General features: G+C 44.2%; 1 protein-coding gene across 2 annotated transcripts in view; it reads left to right on the plus strand.

Moving 5' to 3' along the window:
- The first annotated feature begins 1,466 nt into the window (after nt 1-1,466).
- Parl (presenilin associated rhomboid like) overlaps nt 1,467-26,852 on the plus strand; it is a 38,754-nt gene continuing 13,368 nt past the window's right edge. For both annotated transcript variants that reach the window (XM_045151045.1, XM_045151046.1), the window contains exons 1-4: nt 1,467-1,599; nt 9,929-10,118; nt 10,709-10,849; nt 16,218-16,266. In XM_045151045.1, coding sequence (XP_045006980.1) covers nt 1,475-1,599; nt 9,929-10,118; nt 10,709-10,849; nt 16,218-16,266 — 505 coding nt within the window. In that variant the 5' untranslated portion in view covers nt 1,467-1,474. The remainder of the gene's footprint in view (nt 1,600-9,928; nt 10,119-10,708; nt 10,850-16,217; nt 16,267-26,852) is intronic.

Genomic DNA, 26,852 nt, shown 5'->3' on the forward strand with positions numbered 1-26,852 from the left:
ATTAAAGGTATGTGCCACCATGCCTGGCTGCCTAGCCAATTTCTATCTCTTAGTTTTAAAAATTATGGATCACGAGGGTTGCACCAAGGGTTAAGACATATCTTTCACTATAAATGAGGTTTCTTGTGAGATTTCCCCTTAATTTTTCCTCTGTTTCTATCCTTCCTCATGACCTTTGAGAAACTGCCCAGTCGGTAGGGCCGCAACTGTAAATTAAGGTTGAAGAGGGATGGCATGGCAGGAAATAAACCTGAAGAACAAGCTGGATTTTCTTTTTTTTACTTTATTTTACTTTTATTTACTTATTAATTAGAGACAGAAAGAGGGAAGGAAAGAGAGAGAATGGGCACGCCAGGGCTACTGCTGCAACCAAACTCCAGATGCATGCGCCCCCTTGTGCAGCTGGCTTATGTGGGATCTGGAGAATTGAACCTGGGTACTTGGGCTTTGCAAGCATGTGCCTTAACCACTAAGCCATCTCTCCAGCCCTTTTTGGTTTTTTGAGGTAGGGTTTCACTCTAGCCCCGGCTGACCTGGGACTTACTATGTAGTCTCAGGCTGGCCTCACACTCACTGCCATCCTCCTACCGCTGCCTCCCGAATGCTGGGACCAAAGATCCACTATTATCCTGGCTGAATTTCCGATTCAAGATACAAGACATGGTGGGCTGAAGAGATGGCCCAGCGATTAAGGTGCTTGCCTGAAAAGCGTAAGTACCTGGGTTTGACTGGCCAGTACTCATGTACAGCCATATGTACAAAGGGGCACATGCATCTGGACTTCATTTGGAGGCCCTTGTGCCCATTCTCTGTCTCTCTTCTATCTCTCCCTGCTTGCAAAATTAAAAAAAAAAAAAAAGATTTTAAGACATGTCACAACAGGATAACATAAAATGGCGAAATGCATGGCCAAATGACTGGTAACTTACGAACACTTATCTAGCAGTGTTGATTCCTCCAGGGATCAGCAGCGTAATTAACAGGCAAACTTACCAGCTCTGAGACACTGAGAATTTTGTGTGTTGTGATTAAACGTGGTTTCTTTAGAGTGCATCGCACTACTCAATAATGTTCACTTACCTCTTCTTTTAAATTTTTGTTTTGTTTTTGTTTTTCGAGGCAGGGTATCCCTCTAGCCTAGGCTGACCCGGAACTCAACCGTGTGTCTCAGGCTGGCCTCGAACTCACTTTGCGGAGACTCCCACCTAGGCCCATCGAGTGCTGGGATTAACACGCCCCACCTCTCCTTTTCTTCCCAGGCTGGGCGTCACCGTCCCAGGCGGGCCTGGAACCCACGGGCCGCTCTCGCCCGCCGCCCGCCGCCGCGGGGCACCTGCGCCCGCTCGGGCTCGGCCGCCCGCGGGGCAGCGCTCTAGGCCGCCGCCCCGCGCTCTATGGCTCCTCCTTCGCCCCGGAAGTGCTTCCGCCGCCGGGGTGGTAAGGTCCGGGCCATGGTGGGGACGAGGTCGGGAAGATGGCGTGGCGAGGCTGGGCACCCAGAGGCTGGGGCTGCGGCCGGGCGTGGGCTCGGCCCGCGGGCGTCCGGAGCTGCGAGGAGCTCCCCGCCGCCCTGGCCCCGCCGCGGCTGCTCGGACGCAGGTAACGAACGGCTGCCGCTCGCGGCTCCCGGCCCCGGGGCGGCCGCGGCGCATCCTCGGGAGGCGGGGGCCCTCGGGGCTCGCCGCGCCCTGCTCGCCCGTGCCTTCCCTCCCGCCGATCCCCCCCCCCGTTCCCCCCCCCGTCCCCGCTTTCCGTGGCCGCGGTGCAGTCGCTGCTCTCGGCGCCCGCTGGTGACCCCGCGCCCCGCCAGTCCGCGCCTCGCTCCGCGCTGCTGGGAGGGACGCGATGGGGAGGAGAACGAAGTGGAAGGCGCGCTGCGTGTGTCTGTCTGTCTGTCTGTCTGTCTTTGGAAAGCAAACTTCCCCTTACACTGCTGTGTGAAGAACGTGGGCACACACAGACGGCAGGAGGATGGCGAGTTCAAGACCAGCCAGGGTGAGAGGTGTCCCAGCTCCCTCTCCCAATCACCTGAGCTGTTTGCAGAATGTGTCATTTCCCAGACCCCGCCCTGATCCTCCAGTACCTGCACTGGGATGGGAAGAGTGGAAAAACCTGTAATTCTTATAAACTCTCCACATGAATTTTATTGAGTAGTTGTGAAAAAGTTGTATCCAACTTTAGGTCCGCACACAGGGTGTGTCAAACATTGTTCACGGAGCTTCCGTGATTCAGCGTAACGTGGACGTTCAGGCATCAGTCTTAAAGCTCAGCTGAGCTTCATGGCATGTGCTTGCAACCTCAGCACTCAGAAGGTGGGGCAGGAGAGGCCTAACTTGATGAGTGAACTGCCTCCAGTGAAAACTGGGTGTAAAGATTGGCACAACAGATGGACAAGAGGCAAATGCAGTGGCTAGTGATAGAGCACTGCCTAGCTGGCTGGAGGTCCTGAGGGCAGCCCCCTATAAGCAGAACAAAGCAAACCACCTGGGCATGGTGTCTCTTTTAATAGTGCTGAACTCCCAGTGCTAAGGAGTTGGAGAGAGAGAGAGAGATCAGGCCAGCCTTGCTTACTGGAAACCCTGTCTCAAAATGTAGTGGATAAGTACAGAGTTCTGGGGTGCTTCCTAGAACTCCAAGCCCTGAATTCTTATCTGCAAATTAACCAAAGAATTCCAGACTAGAGAAAGTGATTATTTTGGTTTTTCGAGGTAGAGTCTCTAGCCCAGGTTTACTTTAGATTCACTATGTAGTCTCAGGGTGGCCTTGAACTCTTCAGCGATTCTCCTACCTCTGCTTCCTGAGTGCTGGGATTAAAGGCCACACCTGCTGAGAAAATGATTTTTTAAACACTGTATTTTATTCAGCTATCACAAGGAGGTGGGGAAGGTAAAGTGGGGAGAAGGGAGGTAAACCATGTAGTTCAGGAGCCCATGTAAATGAACAGGGATCTTAGGGAAAAAAACAAAACAAAAAGGGATTAAAAAAAACAAAGCGTTTGGGCTGGAGATGGCTTGGCGGTTAAGCACTTGCCTGTGAAGCCTAAGGACCCTGGTTCAAGGCTCAGTTCCCCAGGACCCACATTAGCCAGATGCACAAGGGGGCGCACGCATCTGGAGTTTGTTTGCAGTGGCTGAAGGCCCTGGCGTGCCCATTCTCTCTCTCTCTCTGCCTCTTTCTCTCTCTGTCTGTCACTCTCAAATAAAGAAAAGTAAAAAAAAATAAATAAATAAAATAAAATAAAAAAAAAAAACAAAGCGTGCACTTCCAAAAGAGATTAAGAATAGAGATAGTAATAAAAAGTGGCCCTTTTGCCAGGGTGCTATAACAGTTCTGGACAGAGCAACTCTCTCCGTGGTCAGAGTTAGCTCAGCACACCTGGTCACACCTGCACCAGGTGTCCCAGCCAATTGGCCTAGGCTTAGAGGAGAAATCCATCCATACCTAGGCAGGGTGCATGCTCAGGAGAGATCTGATTGGGTGAGACAGGCAAATAATTATTGCAACTGAAGCAGGCCAGGTGAGCTGAGGTAGGTGTAGTGAGGGTGTGGTATTAGATCATCTCCCCCCTCCACCAAGGGCCATCCTGCCTAACCAGAAACTACCTGCCTACTCCACTCCGGAACCCCCATAAGAACAAAACAGCACTAGGGATAGAATCAGGTTTTGGACCTTGTCTCAAAAATTGCATGGTGGGGCTGGAGAGATGTCTTAGCGGTTAAGCACTTGCTTGTGAAGCCTAAGGACCCCAATTCGAGGCTCAACTCCCCAGTATCCATGTAAGCCAGATGCACAAGGTGGCACATGCACCTGAAGTTGGTTTTCAATGGCTGGAGGCCCTGCTGTGTCCAATTCTCTCTCTGCCTCTTTCTCTCGCTGTTTGTTGCTCTCAAATAAATAAATAAAAATAAACAAAAAAAAAGTTGGATGCCGTTCCCAATTATGATACCCAAAGTTCTCCTGTGACTTCTTCATACATGAGCACATGTGAACATGCTTAAAAATTTGTGTTGTGCCGGGCATGGTGGTGCATGCCTTTAACCCCAGCACTCAGGAGGCAGAGGTAGGAGGATTGCCCTGAGTTCGAGGCCATCCTGAGATTCTATAGTGAATTCCAGGTCAGCCTGGGCTAGAGTGAGACCCTACCTCGGGGGAAAAAAAAAAAAAAGAAAAAGCAAGCAAGCAAAAAGCTGCATGATTTGCCCATTGAATAAAACAGAGAAATAATTGTAGCACCTATACAGAGGTTAAACATTTTTGGCTGTGATTACAGTCTTAAAAAAAAATGTCTTAGGCTTGGGAGATGGCTCAGTAATTAAACGTAGTTGCTTGTAAGGTCTGTCAGCCTGGGTGTGGGGTTTGATTCCCCAGTACCCATGTAAAGTGGTGCATGCATTCGGAGTTCATCTGCAGTGGCACATTCTCCCTTTAGTAAGTAAATATTTTTAAAAGTTTTTAGTTATTTGACAAGTTAGTAAATCAGGTATATTCTTACTGTGTAATTTATGATCTGTTAATCAAGATAAGTTTCAAGAAAATAATTTTGGGGGCTGGGGAGGTGGTTAAAGGCACTTTGTTGGAAAACTTTCTGGCCCATGTTTGTTTCTCTAATACCCATGTAAAGCCAGATGCACAGTGGTGTATGCATCTGGGTATGTGTTTATTTGCAGTGGCAAGAGGCCTTTGTGCAACCATACACTCACTGTTCACAAATAAGGAAACAAAATATTTAAAAAAATTATGTTTGGCCAGGCATGGTGGTGCACACCCTTAATCCCAGCACTTGGGAGGTAGAGGTAGGAGGATCACCATGAGTTCGAGGCCACCCTAAGACTACATAGTGAATTCCAGGTCAGCCTGAGGTAGCGTGAGACCCTACCTTGGAAAAACAAAATAAATAGTTTTGCAGTGCAGGAGTGGATGTAAAGCCAGGTGTGACGGTGCATAAGTAATCCCAGGAAGCTCTGATGTCTAGCCAGAATTGAGAAATGCTGTGGACTAAGCTTGCAGAGTCTTAGCTGCCTCCGCCACAGCTGGCATGTAGATTTTAAAATGTGAACACAGTATTTTGTAACTGTTTTCATCTCGAGTTGTAGTCTGCTTTCTTAATCCCTTGACCTAATGACTTGATTTCAATAGTTGCATGTAGGAGAAATAATATTGGGGAGGTCCAAAATCTGGGTTTTAAGAAGACCTGCAACTTCTTTTAAAATGCTTCCACTTCCAAGGTCGGTGTCCTTGCTGGGCTTGTGAATACTGAGGGTCCATGTGGAGAGAGCTGGCAAGAGGGCAGTCAGCACTAAGGCTCTTGGGTGAGGACATGTGGCTTGCTGTATCAGTAACCCAGGGGAGACCGGCAGAACTGCTCAGCTGGGGACAGCTGGCCCACAGAATCATGAGAAATAAGTGAATTCTAAAGTGGTTTCTTATGCAGAACTGAGGCAACTGGGAAAGCTGCTGCCAAATCAGGGCCTAAAGATCTGATTTGCTTCTACCATTATTACTATTTTTAAAAATTCACATATTTATTTGAGAGGGAGAGGGTGACAGTGGGCATGCCGGCAGGGCCTCCAGCCACTGCAGGTGCACTTGACACGTGCACCACCTTGTGCATCTGGCTGACGTGGGTCCTGGGGAGTCGGATCTGGGTCCTTTGGCTTTGTAGGCAAGAGCCTTAATTGCTAAGCCATCTCTCCAGCCCTGTTATTCTTCTTATTTTTTGTGGTAGGGTCTCACACTAGCTCACGCTGTCTAGGAACTCACTTTGTAATTTCAGGCTGGCCTTGAACTCACAGTGATTCTCTTACCTCTGAGGCCTCCTGAGTGTGTACTACCACACCTGACTTCCATCTTTTTTTTTTTTTTTTTTTGAGGTAGGGTCTTGCTCTTGCCCAGTCTAACCTAGAATTCACTATGTAGTCTCAGGATGGCCTTGAACTCATCACCATCCTCCCACCTCAGCCTCCCATGTGTTCATTTGCTGGGATTAAAGGCATGTGTCACCACACTCAGCTCCATCATTTTAAAAAAAGATTTATTTTTATTTATTTATTAGAGACAGGGAGAGAGAGATTGAGAATGGACATGCCAGGGCCTGTAGCCATACTGCAAGTGAACTCCAGACACATGTGCCACCATGTGCATCTGACTTATGTGGGACCTGGAGAATCAAACCTGGGTACTTAGGCTTTGCAGGCATGTTCCTTAACCACTAAGCCATCTCTCCAGCCCATCCGACATTATTATTATTTTATTTTTTTATTTATTTGAGAGCAACAGAGAGAAAGAGGCAGATAGAGAGAGAGAATGAGCGCACCAGGGCTTCCTGCCACTGCAAAACTCCAGATGCATGCGCACCCTTGTGCATCTGGCTAACATGGGTCCTAGGGAATCGAGCTTTTAACCGGGGTCCTTAGGCTTCACAGGCAAGCGCTTAACCGCTAAGCCATCTCTCCAGCCCCATCATTATTTTTGTTAGTAAAATTAATGCCTCAAATCTTATTAAACTCAGTTTTGAATTAAATTATCATGCCAGTATGTCTTATTAGCACCCAGATCGTGTCTGGAACTACAAGGAGGCTTGGAAGTAGTTTTTGGCTTTCCAATTCCTACATCATAGAAATGTATCCTAAGAGTTAAGTTCAGTGAACCAAGTTAGTATGGAATTCTATCCAACAAGTTCTGTTTGTCCAGATATGGTTCTTTTTTTTTTTTTAAGTTTTTTCCTCAAATTTTTATTTATTTCTTTAATAGAGAGAGAAAGACCACACCAGGCACGCCAGGGCCTCTAGCCACTACAAACAAATGCCACATGCATGCACCACCATGTGATCTGGTTTACGTGGATTCTGGGGAATCAAGCCTGGGTCCTTAGGCTTCACAGGCAAATACCTTAACTGCTAAGCCATCTCTCCAGCCTGAAATGTAGTTCTTTTTAAAAAAACAAAAAGCTTTTTCGTCACAAGCTCCATACATACATACAACATGCACCTTGATCACAATCCTTTCCTACCTTCTTTGCTTCTCTCTCTTATCTCCCCTTCACTGGATCTCTTCTTTCCAACTAGTTCCTCTTCTATTTTGATGTCATCCTTTCTCCCTCCCCTCATATTCTGCAGGCCTTGTGTAGCTAGTGTCAGTTACTCTATGGTCCTGAATGCCATGCCACCTTATGTCTGGAAGACAGCATTCCAAAACTCCCCTTCCTATTTTTTGCATTCTTTCTGCCATGATGATCCTTACATCTTGGAGGGTGTGATGGAGATGACTCTCAGTGCGGAATACTCCACTGTCTGATCTTCTCAGTACTTTGATGAGTTTTGAGGCTCACTAGTAGTCAGTACTATCTGAAAAAAGAAGCTTCTATAACCAAAAGTGAAAGTAGCATTAGTGTATGGGTGTAAAGATAATTATTTAGAGGGCATATAAATCTATTTAGCTAAACGACAGTAGTGGCTTCCCTCACAGGGCTAATGACTTCCCCAGCCATAGTATTTTGACTAAGCTTTTGGTAGCACGCATGAATTCCCTCTCATTGAGCAAGTAGGTTTCAGTTGCAATCAGAGAGCAGTTGGTTTCCACCATAACAGACATGTCACCATTGCACCAGTTGGAGTGTTTGGCCTGGGTGCCAGCCTCTCCATTGCTGTAGGGGCCACTGCTCATCTACTGCTCATGACTTTTCTCCCCCAGCTGGCTACATAGCACTATGGCAGTCAACAAGGAGCAGGGTTCTAGCACAACTCCCGCTTGAGTTCTCAGTGCTTTGCAGCCCAAGCATGTGGTATCTTCAGTAGTAGGGTGTTGCCATGTAGCTGGGTAACCAAGAGCCTTGGCAGTAGCCAAGTATTGTTTTAATAGGGGCACCAGGGGGCATCTCTGATCATCTATCTGGGAGGTATTTTACCCTTAGCACTGAAATTTTTCTGTAGCAATCTGTGGCTTCTGAGGACAGCACTGTCAACTTCTATTTAACTCTTGCAGTCAGTCTTGACCACTGAGCTGTACTCCCATCAAACTCTGTTGTTGTTGCTGTTTTCTTGAGATAGAGTCTCGCTACAGTTCAGGCTCACCTAGATTCACTGTGTGGTCTCAGTGTGGCCTTAAACTCACAGTGATCCTCCTTCCTCTGTCTCTTGAGTTTTGGGATTAAAGATGAGTGCCACAATGCCTGGCTGTATTTTTTTTTTTTTGTATTCTTTTATTTAACCAAGTGTTTGTTTTGAGGGAGGAATCTAGTAAAAGTGTATCATGTTTAGGGGTAGGGAAAGGACAGGGCGTGAGGAGTGTGCTTTGTTATCCTAGGGAGATTACAGGTTTATGAAAGAAAAAGTTGCCTTGTATGAATTGAGTATTCTTAGAGTTAAAGACACTATATATTGTAGCCTTTAACATATGTACCATTAAGGTGTAGAAGAATAGGGAAACTATGAGGAGAGTTAGAGGATGAATTTGAAAACTAGAGCACACAATCTCTCTGAAGCTGGGACTGGGCAGCATGATCAGTAGGTCAGATGTTTTGAGAAGGCCAAACTGTAAGGACTCATACAATAAGCCCTCTTTCAAATATATTTGGTTGCTGTCTCTAAACAATGATTAATACTTAATTAATGGAAATAGTTATGGTTAAGAATAATACATTTAAGGGGGAGGGGATAGGACATGGATGAACCTAACAATGGTACCAACTTGACTGTATTCACTGAGTACAAAGCTAACTAATTAAAAAGTTAATAAAAAAAGAATAATGCATTTAAAAAGCTGAGCGTGGTGGCACATGCCTTTAATCCCAGTACTTGGGAGGCAGAGGTAGGAGGATTGCCAAGAGTTCAGGGCCACTCTGAGACTACATAGTGAATTCCAGGTCAACCTGGACCAGACTGAGACCCTACCTCAAAAAACAAAAACAAACAAAAAAAAAAAAGTATAAGACATTTAAATGTTTATTCTGGAAATTGACCAAACTTCAAGCAAAATAAAATCATTCTATGCTAATTAATTGAAGCTAACAGTTTTGGTTTGTTTCTGTTTTTTGAGGTAGGGTCTCACTCTAGCCCAGGCTGATCTGGAAATCACTCTGTATTCTTAGGATGGCTTTGAACTCACAGTGATCCTCCTAACTCTGCCTCCCGAGTGCTGGGATTAAAGTGGTGTGCCACCACGCCTGGCTCAGAAGCTAACAGATTTAAAAGTTCTGTAGTCTGGGATTGGGAAGTAGCCCAGTGGTTAAAAATGCTTGTTTGCAAATGCAAAGCTTGTTGGCCTGGGTTCAATTCCCAAGCCATGACATAAGTCAGATGCAAAATGTGCAAGCTTCTGGTTCTTTGCAGAGGCAAGAAGCCCCAACATATCCTCCTAAATAAAACAAACAAACAAATAAATAAATTTAAAGAAAAAATTTTGGGCTGGAGAGATGGCTTAGCAGTTAAGTGCTTGCCTGTGAAGCCTAAGGACCCCGGTTCGAGGCTCGGTTCCCCAGGTCCCACGTTAGCCAGATGCACAAGGGGGCGCACACGTCTGGAGTTTGTTAGCAGAGGCTGGAAGCCCTGGCGCGCCCATTCTCTCTCTCTCCCTCTATCTGTCTTTCTCTCTGTGTCTGTCTCTCTCAAACCAATAAATTAAAAAAAAAAAAAGAAAAGAAAAGAAAAAATTTTCTGTAGCTCTTTATGAGACAACAGAATCTCTGTGTGTGGAGAATAAATTTTTTTTCTGACTGATACAAAATAATAGGTCCATAGCCCAGTTATGTACTCTGTGGAGCTACTGCACTTCATCTGTTCCGGAAGGGTTAAGTGATGTGACTTTGCATCCCACCTGGGATTAGGAGTCAGAGTAAGCTGAGATAGTGATGACACAGGCAAATGGAGGCTCAGAGGATGCTGTTTGTAAGATGCACCATTTCTAATCTAGTATCTCTCCCTCCCCCTTACAGGTTTAACTTATTTATTCAGCAAAAATACGGATTCAGAAAAGCACCGAGGAAGGTAGAGCCTCGAAGACCAGATGCCAGCGGTGAAGCATACAAGAGAAGTGCATTGATTCCGCCTATAGAAGAAACAGTCTTTTACTCTTCTCCCTACTCTGTCAGGACTCTCGTGAAGCCCTTCTTCTTCACTGTCGGGGTGAGGGCGCTCGTCACTGGTAGTTACCCAGCTTGCTGCTAGTAAAGTGCTCAAGGACTGTTGTCCTGGTTAGGCTCCTTTAGAGGAGAGCAGCTGTGTGTGGCAGGAATCACCAGAACTTGGGAAGCCAGATACATGAATTCCAATCAAAGAATGAATTGAATAATTACTTGTAGAATCTGGACCAAATTATTCATCACTTGAAAAAGAAATTTATGAGTTTCCTATTTGGTATAGCATTTCAAGTTGTATTTTATTTTTATTTTGAGGTAGGGTCTCGCTATAGCCCAGGCTGACCTGGAATTCACTATGTAGTTTCAGGATGGCCTTGAACTCATGGTGATCCTACTATCTCAGCCTCCCAAGTGCTGGGATTAAAGGTATGCGCCACCACGCCCGTCTTGTATTGGTAATTTGAGTTTTATTTGGAAATATGTGTGGGAAACATCTTAATATACTGTGACATTAATAAAATGTAACACAATAAGATTGTCACCTGATAGATTTTGCTATGGTAGGTGAAATAATGTTCTGAAAAATAATATAGATCTATTTCCCTATTAAACTTATTTTTTAAACTATTCTTATAGTTTACAGGCTGTGCTTTTGGATCAGCTGCTATTTGGCAATATGAATCACTGAAATCCAGGGTCCAGAGTTATTTTGATGGTCTTAAAGCTGACTGGTTGGACAGCATAAGACCACAAAAAGAAGGCGACATCAGAAAGGAGGTAAAACTAAACATTGATTTCTGTATTCTAGTTAATCACCATTTTTGAAGTTGTATTATTTAGAAACTATTCTATTTAATGGCACCATTCCATCCATAGACGTGAAGTTGATGTATTCAGCATTCTTCTTTAGAACCCTTTAATGCACGCTGTCTTGCGGTGTTGCACTTGCTGGTGTTCCAGGAATCTTGTTGTCCTCGCCACACGCATCAGAATCACCAGGCAGCACTAAAAAGTTAATGCTTTGGGGCCCCTTTCCAGCCTGCTATGGTTTAAGGTCCATTGTTCCTCATATTTCACCATATTGAATTAGAGTTGTATCAGAATCACAGGGAATTTTTAAAAATATACATGCTTTAGATAGAGCCATCACATGGATTTTAGGTTTTTTGTTTTTTTTTTTCTTTTTTCATTTTTTTTTTTTTTCGAGGTAGGGTCTCACTCTGGTCCAAGCTGACCTGGAATTAACTCTGTCATCTCAGGGTGGCCTTGAACTCATGGCAATCCTCCTACCTCTGCCTCCCGAGTGCTGGGATTAAAGGCATGCGCCACCATGCCTGGCTCATCACATGGATTTTAAAAGAGCTGTCACTCAGGAGGCAGAGGTAGAATTGCTGTGAGTTTGAAGTCAGCCTAGGACTATAGCATGAGCTCAGGTCACTGTGAGCTACACTGAGACCCTACCCCAAAAATAAATAAATAAAGAGCTTTTGGTGACATGATATTTGCACACTTATGGTAAATTCCGACTGTGGCATGTTTGTGACTTTGCTTGGGGGTGCTATGCTTGGGTGGGGGGCAAGTACAGAGATTGTAGAGTGGGCATTTCATATGAAAACTGGTGGTTCTTTTCTCTCAACTGAAGTAAAAAATATTTCCCAGGGTCGGAGAGATGGCCCATTGGTTAAGGTACCTGCTTGAAAATGCTAACAGTCAGGGTTCAGTTACCTAGCACTCATGTAAAGCCAGATGCACAAAGTGGTACGTGCAGATGGATTTTGTTTGCAGCAGCAAGAGGCCCTGGTATGCCCATTTTCCCTGCCCTCCTTCCCCTTGCCAATAAATAAAAGTATTTTTAAAAAATTTCTTGTAGATAAACCATATATTTGGGAGGTCAGGGAGGATCTCGCTTTGGAACTCACACTGTATTACAGGCTGGCCTTGAACTCACAGCGACCCTCCTACCTCAGCCTCCTGAGTGTTGGGCTTTAAAGGCATGATCCACCACACCCAGCTGATAAACTGTATTTAAATTAAAAAAAATTTTTTTTGAGGTAGTGTCGGGAGGTTTTGTTACAGCAGAAGGATTGGGAGTGACTGTATTTCCTGGAATACGCTTTCCCTGAAGTTGCTGTACTTGTAAAGACAGCGATTTAACCATACTTTGCAAACGTTGCATCTCCTCTAAATATTTTTCTTTCTGTTTATCCTCAGATTTGGTAAAAGTTAAAAAAGATAGGAAGTCTTCCTCTTGGTGACCTTCTGTCACCTCCTCCTCTACTTTTGCTTCCTTATCTGAATCTGAATGATCAAGGCAACATTCTTCTCTTCTAAATAGTAACTTAGATTTGGACTCTGGTTCCTCAGGTGAAATGGAAGGCTTAATTTCATTTTCTAAGTTCACGCTGGGAAGCAGTCCTTTGTCTTTAATTGTACCTGATCTAACTTTATCTCTTTCATGTCTAGGATCTAAACTATCTCTAACTAAAGCCCACAAGTTAAAAGTTTCCACTGGTACCTTACTTGGCCCGTGGGTATTATAATAATCTTGAAGCTCAGTCCCTACCCTTTGTCAGATTTTTAAATCAATAGTTCCTCCTTCTGGGAACCAAGGACAGACTTTTTCTATAAATTCCAAAAAGTTACTAAGTTGCTGCAGACTAACTTTAGTTCCCCAGGTACGTAACATATTTTTCAGCATATGTACAAAAAGCATGCGACTACTACCTTGTCCCATTTTTACTTATTATTACTCTTACTTATTATTACTCACCGCTCCCTTTTTTTTTTCTGAGCGCGTTCCTTTTCAATCCAGTGGTGTCCTTCACTGTATCCCCGTCTTCAGGCCCCATGTTGGGCGCCACTTGCCGGAGCCTGCCGGCTGAAAGGGTTCATGCCTGATGGGGAGTGAGGATTAAGGAAAGACAGAAGAAAGAGTGAAAGAATGGACTCCAGTCCAGGACTGAAGCCAGGACTGAAGACATGGTTTATTTCACAGCATTCCTTTTTATATCTTTTTTACAAACAGTTTTTCCATGAACAAAGATTTTATGAGCTTTACAAGTTCCTATCAAAAAACCTTCCTGTTACAGAGTTTTTGCATTTCAATCATTTCTCAGTACAAAGGACCAGCCAAATGGCTGAAGATACCTAATCTTGCTTACAGGTAGGCTGCTATAGTTTTGCTAATGCCTTGCTGTCAGACGGCTTCCTGACACTGTAGATACACAATCTTACTTGTAGGAAGGCTGCTGTAGTTTTGCTAATGTCTTGCTGCCAGAAGCCCAGAGCTATGGATACAAGTCCAGCCAGAATGGCTCCCGACAAGGTAGGGTCTCACTTTAGTCCAAGCTGACCTGGCACTATGTAGTCTCAGGGTGGCCTCGAACTCATGCTGATCCTCCTACCTCTACCTTCCAAATGCTGGGATTGAAGGCATGTGCCACCATGCCCAGTCTTAGATTTAAAAAATTTATTCCAGCTAGTTTTTAAAAAAAATTGTGTGCGCACGCGCGCGCGCGCGCGCGCGCGTGTGTGTGTGTGTGTGTGTGTGTGCGCGCGCGCGCGCACGCATGCACACCACAGTGCACATGTGGTGGTCAGAGAACAACTTCAAGTTGTCCATCTGTCCTGCCTTCTTAGAGTCAAGGTCTCTCTTGTTCTTTCTCTGTGTGCACTAGTTTAGCTGGCTCACAAGCTTCCAGAATATCCTCGTTCTGCTTCTCATTACTGTAGGCAGGCGCATTAGGATCACAGATGTGTGCCGCTTTGCATGTGGGTGCTGAGAAGGATTTTGGCAGACTTGCAAGCAAGTGCCTTCAACCACTGAGCTCAGCACCTATATATATATATATATATATTTATACTTCATTAATGCATACTTAGTTTTCGTTAGCTCTCTCCCTCCCTCACCTCTGCCCCATCTCCCTGCCCCTGCTCTGCTTTACCTCCTAAATTCTCAATTTTATAAAACAAATTCTGTTAAGAGTTAAAGCCACAGATTAACTCTAGCACAATTATAGTAGGTGACTTCAATATCTATTCTCAGCAATTGACAGGTCATGCAGCTAAACAAACAGAAACATTTGATTTGAATGACATCATAGATACTTGTACTTAACAAACATGTATAAAACATTCTACCGAAATGCTGCAGAATATGCTTTTTTTTTTTTTTTCCTCAGGAGCCTCTTGAACTTCCTCTAAAATAGCTCACATATTAAGACACAAAGCACATATTTTTTTTGTGGGGGGAGGTGTGAGGTAGGGTCTCAAACTGTCCTGGAATTTACTATGTAGTCTCAGGGTGGCCTCAAACTCTCAGCAATCCTCCAGAGTACTGAGGTTAAAGGCTCATACCACTCATGATGATCCTCCTACCTCTGCCTCCGTAGTGCTGTGATTAAAGGTGTGTACCACCAGTCCCAGCTTTTTTTCTTTTATCTTTAAAAAAAAAATTTTATTTATTTATTTATTTATTTGAGAGAGAGAGAGAGAGAGAGAGAGAGAGAGAGAGAGAGAGAGAGAGAGAGGGAAAATGGGCATGCCAGGGCCTCTAGACACTGCAAACAAACTCCAGATGCATGTGCCCCCTTGTGTATCTGACTTACTTGGGTTCTGCAGAGTCTGACCAGGATCCTTAGGCTTTGTAGGCAAACACTTTAACTGCTAAGCCATCTCTCCAGCCCTCTTTTATCTTTTTATGTGCTACTTTTTGTGTTTGGCTTTGGAATGGAACCTTGGCCAGAGGCTTTATAAGCAAGTTCTTCCATCCCCCTTCCCCCCTGCCAGGTAGGGTCTCACTCTAGCTCAGGCTGACCTGGAATTCACTATAGTCTCAGGGTGGCCTTGAGCTCACAGTGATCCTCCTACCTCTGCCTCCTGAGTGCTGGGATTAAAGGTGTGCACCACCATGCCCGGCTGTAAGAAAGTTCTTTTAACCACTGAGCCATTTCCCCAGCCTTGGTCTTCCAAATGTTGAACTTGCCTAAGCATGTACTGTTTGGGTTAATAGAGCTCTTGCTCACTAGCACAAGTACTTTAAAGGGTTCTGAAGGCTTATATAATATAAACAAGCATTTATTTGACAAAGAGTTTTTGTGGGGCAGGGTTGGAGCAGGGTCTCACTCTAGCCCAGGCTGACATAGAACTCACTGTAGTCAAGGCTGGTCTCTAACTCATGGCCATTCTACTATTTCTTCAAGGCATACACTACCATGCCTGGCCTGACAAAATTCTCTTTTTCTTTTTCTTTTTGCTTTTTCGAGGTAGGGTCTCACTCTAGCTCAGGCTGACCTGGAATTCACTATGGAGTCTCAGGGTGGCCTCGAGCTCACAGTGATCCTTTTACCTTTGCCTCCCAAGTGCTGGGATTAAAGGCATGCGCCACCATGCCCGGCAAAATTCTTTTTTTCTTTAAACTTTATTTATTTGAGAGAGAGATAGAGAGAATGGGCGCACCAGGGCCTCCAGCCACTGCAAAGGACCTACAGACGCATGCACCACCTTGTGTATCTGGCTTACCTGGGTACTGGGGGAAGTGAACCTGGGTCCTTAGGCTTTGCAAGCAAGAGCTTTAACCAGTAAGCTCTCTCTTCAGCCCCAGAACTCTTTTTTTTTTTTAAGTAGTTTTCATTTCAAAGTTCTCAGAAAGAACTAACTGCAACAACAAAATACAGTTCTTTCCCACTGTACCACATGTTTAATAGTTTTTTGTAAGCACAGATAGAGAACGAATGAATGTAATGGGCATGCCAGGGCCTCTAACCACTGCAAATGAACTCAGATGCATGTACCAGCATGTGCCTCTGGCTTTATGTGGGTACTGGGGAATCGAACCTGAGTCCTAGGTTTTGCAGGCAAGTGCCATAACCAGTGAGCAATCTCTCCAGTCCCCAAGGACTTTTTTTTTTTAATACACAGATTTTTTTCTTTTTTTTTTTTTTTTTTTCTCCGAGGTAGGGTCTCACACCTGTAGGGCCTCAAACTCATGGTGATCCTCCTACCTCTACCTCTGCCTCCTGAGTGCTTAGATGAAAGGCATCTACTACTATGCCCAGCTTAAACAGATATTTTCTTTATGGGTTTTTATTTTCCTAGCCTAAAGTATTTTACATACCAGTGATATGCAGTTTTCTTTCTATTTTAGATTAACAAGTGGTGGAATAACTTAAGTGATGGCCAACGGACTGTGACAGGTTTGTGTTAAGCTTACACGTTTTAGCCATTCAAGGAAAGCGAAATCAGACCAAAAGGTACAGTATGCCACAGACAACGGCTTTCATACCATGCTCACCAGTGGTTGAGAAGACAGAGCCTCTGTACCTATGTGCTAATGGAATGCTGTAAAAAGTAGTCTGGAGCTGGGCATGGTGGCCCTCTTCCGCAACCCCAGCACTTGAAGGCTGAAGCTGGAGGGTCACTTGAGATGTTCATGTGTCTTGAGAAGGATGACTTGAGAGTTCAAGGTCAGCTTGAGTTATATATTAACAAGCTCTTGTCAAAGGGTCTTGACAAGACCCACAATAATGTAGCATGGCACAGATGTTGTCAAAATGTTTTGTGTTGGTTATTTTCTGATTTTGATCTAATATGCTACTGACTTAAATGGTACTGGTTGTGAAATAGTTCACAAGTAATTACTACTTCCTCCAGTAAAGATGTTGAAGGGGCTAGGGTTGTAGTTCAGTTGGTACAGTACTTAGCATGCATGAAGCCTGGGTTTGATTCCTAGTTCTGCATAAATTTGGCAGGGTGGTACACAGTTGTAATTTTAGCACTCAGGAGGTAGAGGCAGGAAGATTGGGTTGCATAGCAAGTTGGAGGACAGCTTGAACTACTATGTGAGACTGTGTCTCATTTGTTTATTTTTTTGTTTTTGTCAAGGTAGGGTCTCACTCTATCCCATTCTAACCTGAAACTCCATAGTCCTAGGCTGGCCTTGCTCATGGTGGTCTTCCTACCTCTGCCTCCTGAATGCTGGGATTAAAGGTGTGCACCACCATGCCCAGCAAAACTCTTAAAACAGGGTAAGGGAGATGGCTCAGTGGTTAAAGTGCTTATTTCATAAGTATGAGTACCTGAGTTCAGGTCTCCAAACTCCACATAAAGACAGACACGGTAGCATGAGCATTGGTAATGCTAGTGTACCTACGTTGAGAAGGGAGGTGGAGACAGGATAGCCTGTCAAGGGCAGCAGGGAACAGTGAGAGACTTCCTCAAAGTGGACAGTAAGAAGGCAAGAACAGATATACTCAGAGTTGCCCACTGACTTCCAGCACATGCTGTGGCATGTGTGTGCCTGCATTCCTGTGAAAACACACACGCACACACACACACCCCAAAGCTACTGAAAGAGACTTTAAGTAGCTTCTGTCACATTCTTTTTCTGTGCTTTGCAGAAGAATTGCCTCCAGTTGGCAGGCTTTGCAAGCAGGTCCCTTTACACTGAGCTATCTCCCTATCTTGAAACTCACTTTTTTAAATTTTATTTTTTTTTTATGAAAGAGAGAAAGAGAATTGGCCTACCAGGGCCTCTAGCCACTGCAATTGCACTCCAGAAACGTATCCCACCTTGTGCACATTCATCACCTTGGGTATCTGGCTTACGTGGGTTCTGGGGAGTTGAACCTGGGTCCTTAGGCTTTGCACACAAATGAAGCTATCTCTCTAGCCCCTGAAAATTACTTTTAAGAAGTTTTTTTTTTGTTTTTTAAATATTTTATTTATTTGAGAGAGAAAGAATGAGGCAGATAGAGTGAGAGAGAATGGGCATGCCAGGGCTTCTAGCCACTGCAAACAAACTCCAGATGCATGTGTCACCTTGTGCATCTGGCTTACTGTTGGTACTGGGGTATTGAACTTGGGTCCTGAGGCTTCACAGGCAAGCACCTTAACTGCTAAGCCATGTCTACAACCTGGGAAAGAAGTTTTTGAAGGCCCAACTGCTAGTAATAAGGCTGCATTTTGAAACCCAGGTTTGTCTTGTTCTAAATCCAGTTGTCTATCTTATTCAACCATGTTTTTTTTGTTTGTTTGTTTTTGTTTTTAGAGGCAGGGTCTTGCTCTAGCTCATACTGACCTGGAATTCACTATGGAGTCTCAGGGTGGCTTTGAACTCAACAGCAATCTTCCTGCCTCTGCCTCCCAAGTGCTGTGATTAAAGGCATGCACCACGGTGCCTGGCTAACGATGCTTTTTATTTTTTTAGGCAAGCCCAGTAGGCTGGCCTTTTTTTTTTTTAATGTGAGAGAGAGGGAGAGAGAATTGATGTGCCAGGGCCTCCATCCACTGTAATCAAGCTCTAGACACATGTGCCACCTAGTGTGCATGTGCGACCTTGCACACTTGCATCACCTTGGCTTAAGTGGCATCTGGAGAGTTGAACATGGGTTCATACTTTTTGCAGGCAAGTGCCATAATCACTAAGCCATGTCTCCAGCCCTAATCATGGTTTTTGTAAGACGTTTCAGTGTAAGTATACAGCTATATTTGGTTATTATAGTTTTGCTCTTTGTAAGTTCTTTTGGGGGAGAGGTTGAGGTAGTCTCAATATGTAGCATCATACTCAAACTCATGATCCTTTGGTCTCAGCCTCAGAGTGCTGGGATTACAGTCATGTCTACTTCATATGGCTTTTTCTTTGGAATTGTTAAGAAAAGACAGAGCTGGCTTGTTGTTGTTGTTGTTTTGTTTTTTGAGGTATGGTCTCGCTGTAGTCCAGGCTGACCTGGAATTCACTGTGTAGTCTCATGGTGGCCTCAAACTCATTGCAGTCTTCCTACCTCTGCCTCCTGAGTGCTGGGACTAAAGGCATGTGTCATCACACCAGGCAGATCTGGCTTTTTTTTCCTTAATATTTTATTTACTATTTGCAAGGAGAGAGTGTGTGTGAATATATGCATGGAGTGTGCCAGGGCCTCTTGCCACTGCAAAAGAACTCCAGGTGCATGCACCACTTTGTGCATCGGGCTTTATGTGGGTACTGGGGAATTGAACTCGGGTCATTAGACATTGCAGGAAAGTGCCTTAACTGCTGAGCCTGCTCTCCAGACCCAGATTTGGCTTTTTAAGATAACTTTTGTATAAAACTTTATGGCCTTAGTTATGTAAAAAGCATGGGAGCCAGGCATGATGGCACATGCCTTTAATCCCAGCACTTCTGAGGCAGAGGTAGGAGGATTGCTGTGAATTCAAGGCTACCCTAAGACTACATAGTGAATTCCAGGTCAGCCTGGGCTAGAGTAAGACCCTACCTTGAAATAAATTAAAAAGTGGGAAAGTGGATTTGTAAGTTCTTATTTTTTTTAATTATTATTTCTGGAGAGTAGTCAAATACTACCTTTTCTTTTTTAAAAAGAATTGAGGGCTGGAGAGATGGCTTAGCAGTTAAGCACTTGCCTGTGAAGCCTAAGGACCCTGGTTTGAGGCTCGATTCTCCAGGACCCACATTAACCAGATGCATAAGGGGGTGTACGTGTCTGGAGTTTGTTTGCAGTGGCTGGAGACCCTGATGCACCCATTCTCTCCCTCTCTCTCTTTGCCTCTTCCTCTCTCTGTCGCTGTCAAATAAATAAATAAAAATAAACAAAAAAATAAAAAGAATTGATTTGGCATGTGTGTGTAGATGCACACAACCCTTTATTGCTTCCCCACTCTATTTCCCTGAGATAATCTCTCATTGATCCTGGAGCCCATGCCATTTTTTGCTTAGATTAGCTGAGCATTGAACCCCAGTGGTAGCTCCTGTCTGCCTCACTTAGTGCTGAGGTTACAGGCATGAATGGCCATACCTGGCTTTTGATGTGGGTGCTAGGGATCAAACTCAGGTCCTCCTGCTCAGCAAGCTTTGTTACCCTACAGAGCCATCTCCCAGGCTCCCAAATACTGCTGTTTCTTAAACAGGATTATATTTATTGATAATATTTCAAAAATTTTAAAAGTTTTGGGCTGGAGAGATGGCTTAGCAGTTAAGCGCTTGCCTGTGAAGCCTAAGGACCCCGATTCAAGGCTCGATTCCCCAGGACCCATGTTAGCCAGATGCACAAGGGGGCGCACACATCTGGAATTCATCTGCAGTGGCTGGAGGCCCTGGCGCGCCCATTCTTTCTCTCTCTCTCTCTCCCTCTTTATCTCTCTGTCTGTCGCTCTCAAATAGATAAATAAAAACGAACAACAACAAAACAAAAAAAAAAGAATCCATCTTTTAAAAAAATTTTGAAAGTTTTTTATTAGCATATATTATGCATAACAATGGTTTCATTATGACATTCTCATGCTTGCATATAATGCTTTGTGTGGGATCTGAGGAATTTAACCAGGCCAGCAAACTTTGCAAGCAAGTGCCTTTAACTGCTCAATTTATTATTTTTAGTTTTATTTATTTGAGAGACAGAGATAAAGAATGGGTGTTCCAGCCACTGTAAATGAACTCCAGATGTATATGCCATAACTGTTGCAGTCAGGTTCATGTTGCTGGCAGAAATCATATGACCAAAAGCAGCTTGTGGGGAAAAAAAGGTTTCTTTTGACTTACAGACTCGAACAGAAGCTCCATGATGACAGGGGAAAACAATGGTATGAGCACAGGGTAGACATCACCTCTTGGCAAACATCAGGTGTTCAACAGGAACCGGAGAGTGTCACAAACACTGGCGAGGGGCAGCTGGCTATAACACCCATAAGCGCTCCCCAGCAATACACTGCCTCTAGGAGGCTTTAATTCCCAAATCTCCATCAGCTGGGAACCTAGCATTCAGAACACCTAAGTTTATGGGGGGACACCTGAATTAAACACCACATTGCCTTGTGCATTTGGTTTTATGTGGGTACTGGTGAATCAAACCTGGGTCCTTAGTTCTGCAGGCAAGTGTCTTAACTGCTGAGCCATCTCTCCAGCCCCAATTTATTTACAAGCAGAGAGAGAGAGAGAGAGAGATGGGTGTGTCTAGCCACTGCAAACACATGTGGGAGCCAGGCACGGCATACACCACTTCATGCATCTGGCTGTACATGGTACTGGGAAATTAAAATTAGGTGGTTAGGCTCTGCAGGCAATTGCCTTAACTGCTGAGCCATCTCTCCAGCCCAGGTGATTATTTTTAATTCAGATTGTTTCCTCTGAAAAGGCTTGCTTTTTCTCATCTTATTTTAACCTGACTTAGCTTCAAGCTTAATTGCTGACATCAGTGAGTCTTCTTGTTTTTTTAAGCTCATTGCTGATTGTCATTTATTATACCACCTGCCTTGAGGGTACTGTAAGTGTCTTGCGGATAACAGTGATTTTCCACTTTGCCATAGCACCTAGCACAACCTCGGCACTCAGCTGATGTCTGTTGAATGACTGAAGTGGAACTCTGAACCAGTGGGGTGAGATTTATCAAAACAGGTTACCACACCTAAAGTTGTGGAGTTGATCAACAGTACGGTCGAGACAACCCCTTCACAGGTCTTTCTGTAAGAGCACGTCCATCTCCACAGGGTGTTTGTCTCTGTAGGTAACCAACCTTTGATTGTGTTCAACTTTTTCTTTTTGGTTTTTTTTTTTTTTTAATATTTTTTTGTTGTTCATTTATTATTTATTTATTTGAGAGCGACAGACACAGAGAGAAAGACAGATAGAGGGAGAGAGAGAGAATGGGCGCGCCAGGGCTTCCAGCCTCTGCAAACGAACTCCAGACGCGTACGCCCCCTTGTGCATCTGGCTAACGTGGGACCTGGGGAACCGAGCCTCGAACCGGGGTCCTTAGGCTTCACAGGCAAGCGCTTAACCGCCAAGCCATCTCTCCAGCCCTCTTTTTGGTTTTTTGAGGTAGAGTCTCACTCTAGCCCAGGTCACTCTGACCTGGAATTCACTATGTAGTCTCAGGGTGGCCTCAAACTCATGATGATCCTTCTATCTCTGCCTCCCGAGATTAAAGGCATGCACCTCCACACCTGGCTTGTTCAACATTTTTTTTTTTTTTTTTTTTGTTTTTCCGAGGTAGGGTCTCACTCTAGCCCAGGCTCACCTGGAATTCACTATGGAGTCTCAGGGTGGCCTCGAACTCAACAGCAATCCTCCTACCTCTGCCTCCTGAGTGCTGGGATTAAAGGCATGCGCCACCACGCCCGGCTTGTTCAACATTTTTAATGCATTCCATAATTAGGTGATATCTTATGTTTTTTGAAAACCAAAAAAGATTTTCTGCTGTTTAACCTGCCTGGATTCAGAATTTTTTTAAAAAAATTCTTTTTGTTTATTTTATTTATTTATTTGAGAGCAACAGACACAGAGAGAGAAAGAGGCAGAGAGAGAAAGAATGGACGTGCCAGGGCTTCCAGCCACTGCAAACGAACTCCAGACACATGCGCCCCCTTGTGCATCTGGCTAATGTGGGTCCTGGGGAATTGAGCCTCGAACCGGGCTCCTTAGGGGTCACAGGCAAGCGCTTAACTGCTAAGCCATCTCTCCAGCTCCTGGATTCAGAATTAAAACCAGAATTTAAAACCTTTTCTGGCTAGGCTACATAGTGAATTCCAGGTCAGCTTGGGCAAGATAGGGTGAAATCCTACCTAGAAAAACAAAGAAAAGCCCTTTTCTCATGTTAGCAAATAGTTTATTAAGAGGATTTTGGTGCTGGAGGCAAAGCTTTGTTTGAAGAGTGCTTGCCTGGCATGCATAAGCCCTGGGTTTGATCCCCAGGACCATATACCTCCCAAGTGCTGGGATTAAAGGCGTGCTACCACACCTGTAATTATAATCATTCTCTTTTAAAAAAAATTTTTTTTAAAAATTTTATTAGCATTTTCCATGATTATAAAAAATATCCCATGGTAATTCCCCCCCCCCCCATAATCATTCTCTTGAACTCTGGTATTTTCTCTAGTTCACTCTTAATGAAGGCCATTGCTGTAGAATTCATGATTTAAAGATTGACATTGCTTTTCTTATTACTACAATGAGATTTTCACTTCTCAGGTTATTTCTTGGATTTTCTGTTTGTTTGGCTAGCTGTATAACTGTAGGCATGCAGTTCAGAACTTATGTCCTCAGTCTGGGAGCTCAAGGTGTCTAAAGGGGCCTCTGTATTACTCCTAGAGTAGAATACTAACCACAGGAGTGACCCAAGCTGGTGGACATGCCTGCTGTGCGAATGTCATAGTAGCGAGTTAACAATGGTTCCTTCGACTTCAGTAATTGTTGGTGGGTAGGTGAAGCAAGGCTGTATGAAGTGTATTAGGATTTTGATTACTTAGAAGTGAGGAGGGTAGGGTGGGTTAGGATGGGAACTAGTGATAACTTTGTAAGAGATGGAAATGGCAAAAATACCTGGGAGAGGAGAATTCGGATACTCATAGGTTCCATGGATTTTGGAGTTTGTTGAGACTATGGAAGGCTGTAATTGTGGAGAGTAAAGAAGAGGCACAAGTAGTAGAGAAAATTAGTAGTAGAGAGTGTGGAGAAGAGGTTGGAAAGAAACAAAGTATATGAATTGTGCATGGGAAGAAAGTAGAAAGGTCACAGTAGATCACTAGATGGTGAAAAATACAGAATAAACCTGGCATGGTGGCACATGCCATTAACCCCGGCACTCAGGAGGCAGGTAGGAGGATCACTGTGAGGTTGAGGCCAGCCTGGGCTTGTGTGAGACCTTCCTACCTTGAAAACCCAAAATAAAATAAAATAAAAATACAAAGCAAACCCATCATGGACTACGTATGCAGGAGTGGAGATTAAAAGGAACATACTTCCTGAAACTACGAAGGGAATTCCAGGTCAGCCTGGGCTAGAAGGAGACCTAAGACCCTACCTTGAAAAACAAAACAACACAAAGGGACACACTTGGGGTGAGTTGTAAAGCTAGGCCTCACCTTGGTACACTCTGTACTTGTCTCACACCTGCTCTGGGTGCTGAGTGGAGGAGGGGTAAGTAGGAGCCTCTGCCTTCCTACAACCTCCAGTGTCCTGGGGTTGACCTATGAGGAGGTAAGCTTGCGAAATGTTGCCTAGACCCGGCTTTCTGTGTTCTGAGTTTGGGGAATTGATATGAAGCCAATGGAACTGACAGGGTAGGCAGAGTAATGGATGAATTCTCAGGCTAGCCAGTAGGAAGAGACGTCATCTTGCTACCACTGCCCTGAGTCATAACCACTTAGAATCAAGTCCAAAGCCCTGGGTGACTCTGTTTATGGACAAAGAAATACGATTGTATGCTCATTGCATACAACGCAAGTTGTGTTCCTCTTGCTCAGCTCCCTTGCCTTACCCATGACTCTGCTTCCCTAGTTTTTTTTCGAAGTAGGGTCTCACATTAGCTCAGGCTGACCTGGAATTCACTATGTCGTTTTAGGATGGCCTCAAACTCACAGTAATCTTCCTGCTTCTGCCACCCAAGTGCTGCTGGGACTAAAGGCATGTGTCATCATACCTAGCCCCAAACTTTTTTGGTTTTTCAAGGTAGGTAGGGTCTAGTCCAGGTTAACCTGGAATTCATAGTCTCACAGTGGCCTTGAACTCATGGTGATTCTTCTGCCTCTGTCTCCCAAATGCTGGGGTAAAGGCATGTGCCACCATACCTGACCCCATCCTTTCAGTTTGTTTCTTCATTTTGGGAAGTGTGTATCTGGCATATGCAGATGTACGTACAGCATGGGAGGCAGAGCTAGCTGTCCAGGGAGCCCCAGCAGTCCTGCCTTTACCCCATCAGTGGATCATAGGAATGCATAGCCATGCTTAGCTTTTACTTATTTGTTTATGGGAGAGAGAACAGGGGTGCGCCAGGGCCTCTTGCCACTGCAGATGAACTCCAGATGCATGTGCCATGATGTGCATCTGGCTAATGTGGAGCCTGGAGAATTGAACCTGGGTCCTTAGGCTTCACAGGCAGTGCCTTAACTGCTAAGACATCTCTCCAGTCCTGCTTAGCTTAAAAAAAAATAATCTTTTTAAATTTATTTGCAAGCCTAGCAGGAAAGAGAGAGAAGAGAATGGGCCTCTTCCCGTTGCAAAATGCACTCTAGATGATGCATCCCTTTGTGCATCTCGCTTTGCGTGGGTGCTGGGCAGTAGAAGCTGCGTGGACGGCTTTGTAAGAAAGCACCTTCACTGCTGAGCCGTCTGTCCCGCTCCCATGCTTATCTTTGTATGTTGGTGCTGGGAATTAAAGTCCGGCCCTCCTGATTGGGTAGCAAGCGCTCAACCACCGAGCCTGCCCTGATTGTTTCAAAAATAGAATTTTAGTTAGCTTTTTATGTAAGGTGACATAATAGCTGTCATACCCATTAGTGAGATATTTGATAAAGTTGATGATATAAATTTTAAGTGCAGCAAAACTGTTTAATATACCACTGAAGAGAGAAAAAGATACTACTAATAAAAGTGACAGACCACCATTGTTAGATGTATCCTGATTTCAGATATTAAAATGGGGAAAAAAAAAGAACTTAGGATCTATGAAAAAATGACTTTCTTTCCTACCTTCCTACAAAGTAGGAAAAGAAGATTTAACAGAACAGGAATTCTGGAGTAGCTGAGAGCCAAAAGTAATTAAGATGTAGCAAAGACTCTACAAAGAGTTTAGAGTTGCCTTTTTTTCCCCCTACACATCGGAGGCTGTCCCCCATTGAACTCCTTATCTGCCTTCAGGTACTAGGATCATAGACATACACCACGACACCTGGCTTACAGATAACAGAGGATTCTTTCATGAGAGGAGTCAGTTCTTACCATCACTGAGGAAGTTGAAAGGGCTGATTATCTGTTGGAGAGTTTGGAAGAATGAATGAATGTTTAAATTCTTTTAATTCAGAAAGAGAATTTGTGTCTACAGTGTGCAGAGGTTTTTGATGTAAAAAAATTCAAGTTTAGTTAATAGTGTGGCTCACACCTATAATCTTAAGTACTTGGAAGGCTGAGTTAAGCTATGAGTTTAAAGCCAGTCTGCATAGTGAATTCCAGGTCAGTTTGAGCTACAAAAAATCTAGCTGCCTCAAAAAAATCTAGCTAGGCACTTGGGAGGCAGAGGTAGGAGGATCACTGTGAGTTCAAGGCCACTCTGAGAATACATAGTAAATTCCAGGTCAGCCTGGGCTAGAGCGAGACCCTACCTTGAAAAACAAACAAAAAAATTCTAAGGGCTGAGAGATGGCTTAGTGGTTAAGGCACTTGCCTGCAAAGCCTTAGAACCCATGTTCTACTCCCCAGATCCCATGTGCCAGATGCACAAGGTGGCACCTGCACATAAGGTGACACACGCATCTGGATCACACGTTCAGTTCTGGTGGCTGGCGGCCCTGATCCGCCAATTCTCTCTTTCATTAAAAAAAAAAAAAGGTCAGTCCATTGGGCTTGCCTCAAAAACAAATAAAACTAAATAGTTTATACTTTCTAAAAATAATTTCCCTAAAATATAACTAGGTAATTTTATAATTAAACAAGCCTGTCCATTTTAGTGATAACTTTTAAAACAGCTCTTGAAGAAAGATGAAGATTAGCCAGTTCTCACTTATAAACATTTTTTTCACATGTAAACACTTATTATTATTATTTTGGTTTTTCAAGGTTGGGTCTCCCTCTAGCCCAGGCTGATCTGGAATTCACTATGTAGTCTCAGGGTGGCCTTGAACTCACAGAGATCCTCCTACCTCTGCCTCCAGAGGGCTGGGGTTAAAGGTGTGCACCACCGTGCCTGGCAATTTGTAAACATTTTAAACAAAGTTGCAAGATGCTTCTGGATTACCCTTCAAGTCTCATCAAACATGGTGACCTTCACCATACAGATTAACATAAGCCATTCAGAAAATT

The sequence above is a fragment of the Jaculus jaculus genome, chromosome 5 (genome assembly GCF_020740685.1).
Source record: "Jaculus jaculus isolate mJacJac1 chromosome 5, mJacJac1.mat.Y.cur, whole genome shotgun sequence".
Taxonomy (NCBI): Eukaryota; Metazoa; Chordata; class Mammalia; order Rodentia; family Dipodidae; genus Jaculus; species Jaculus jaculus.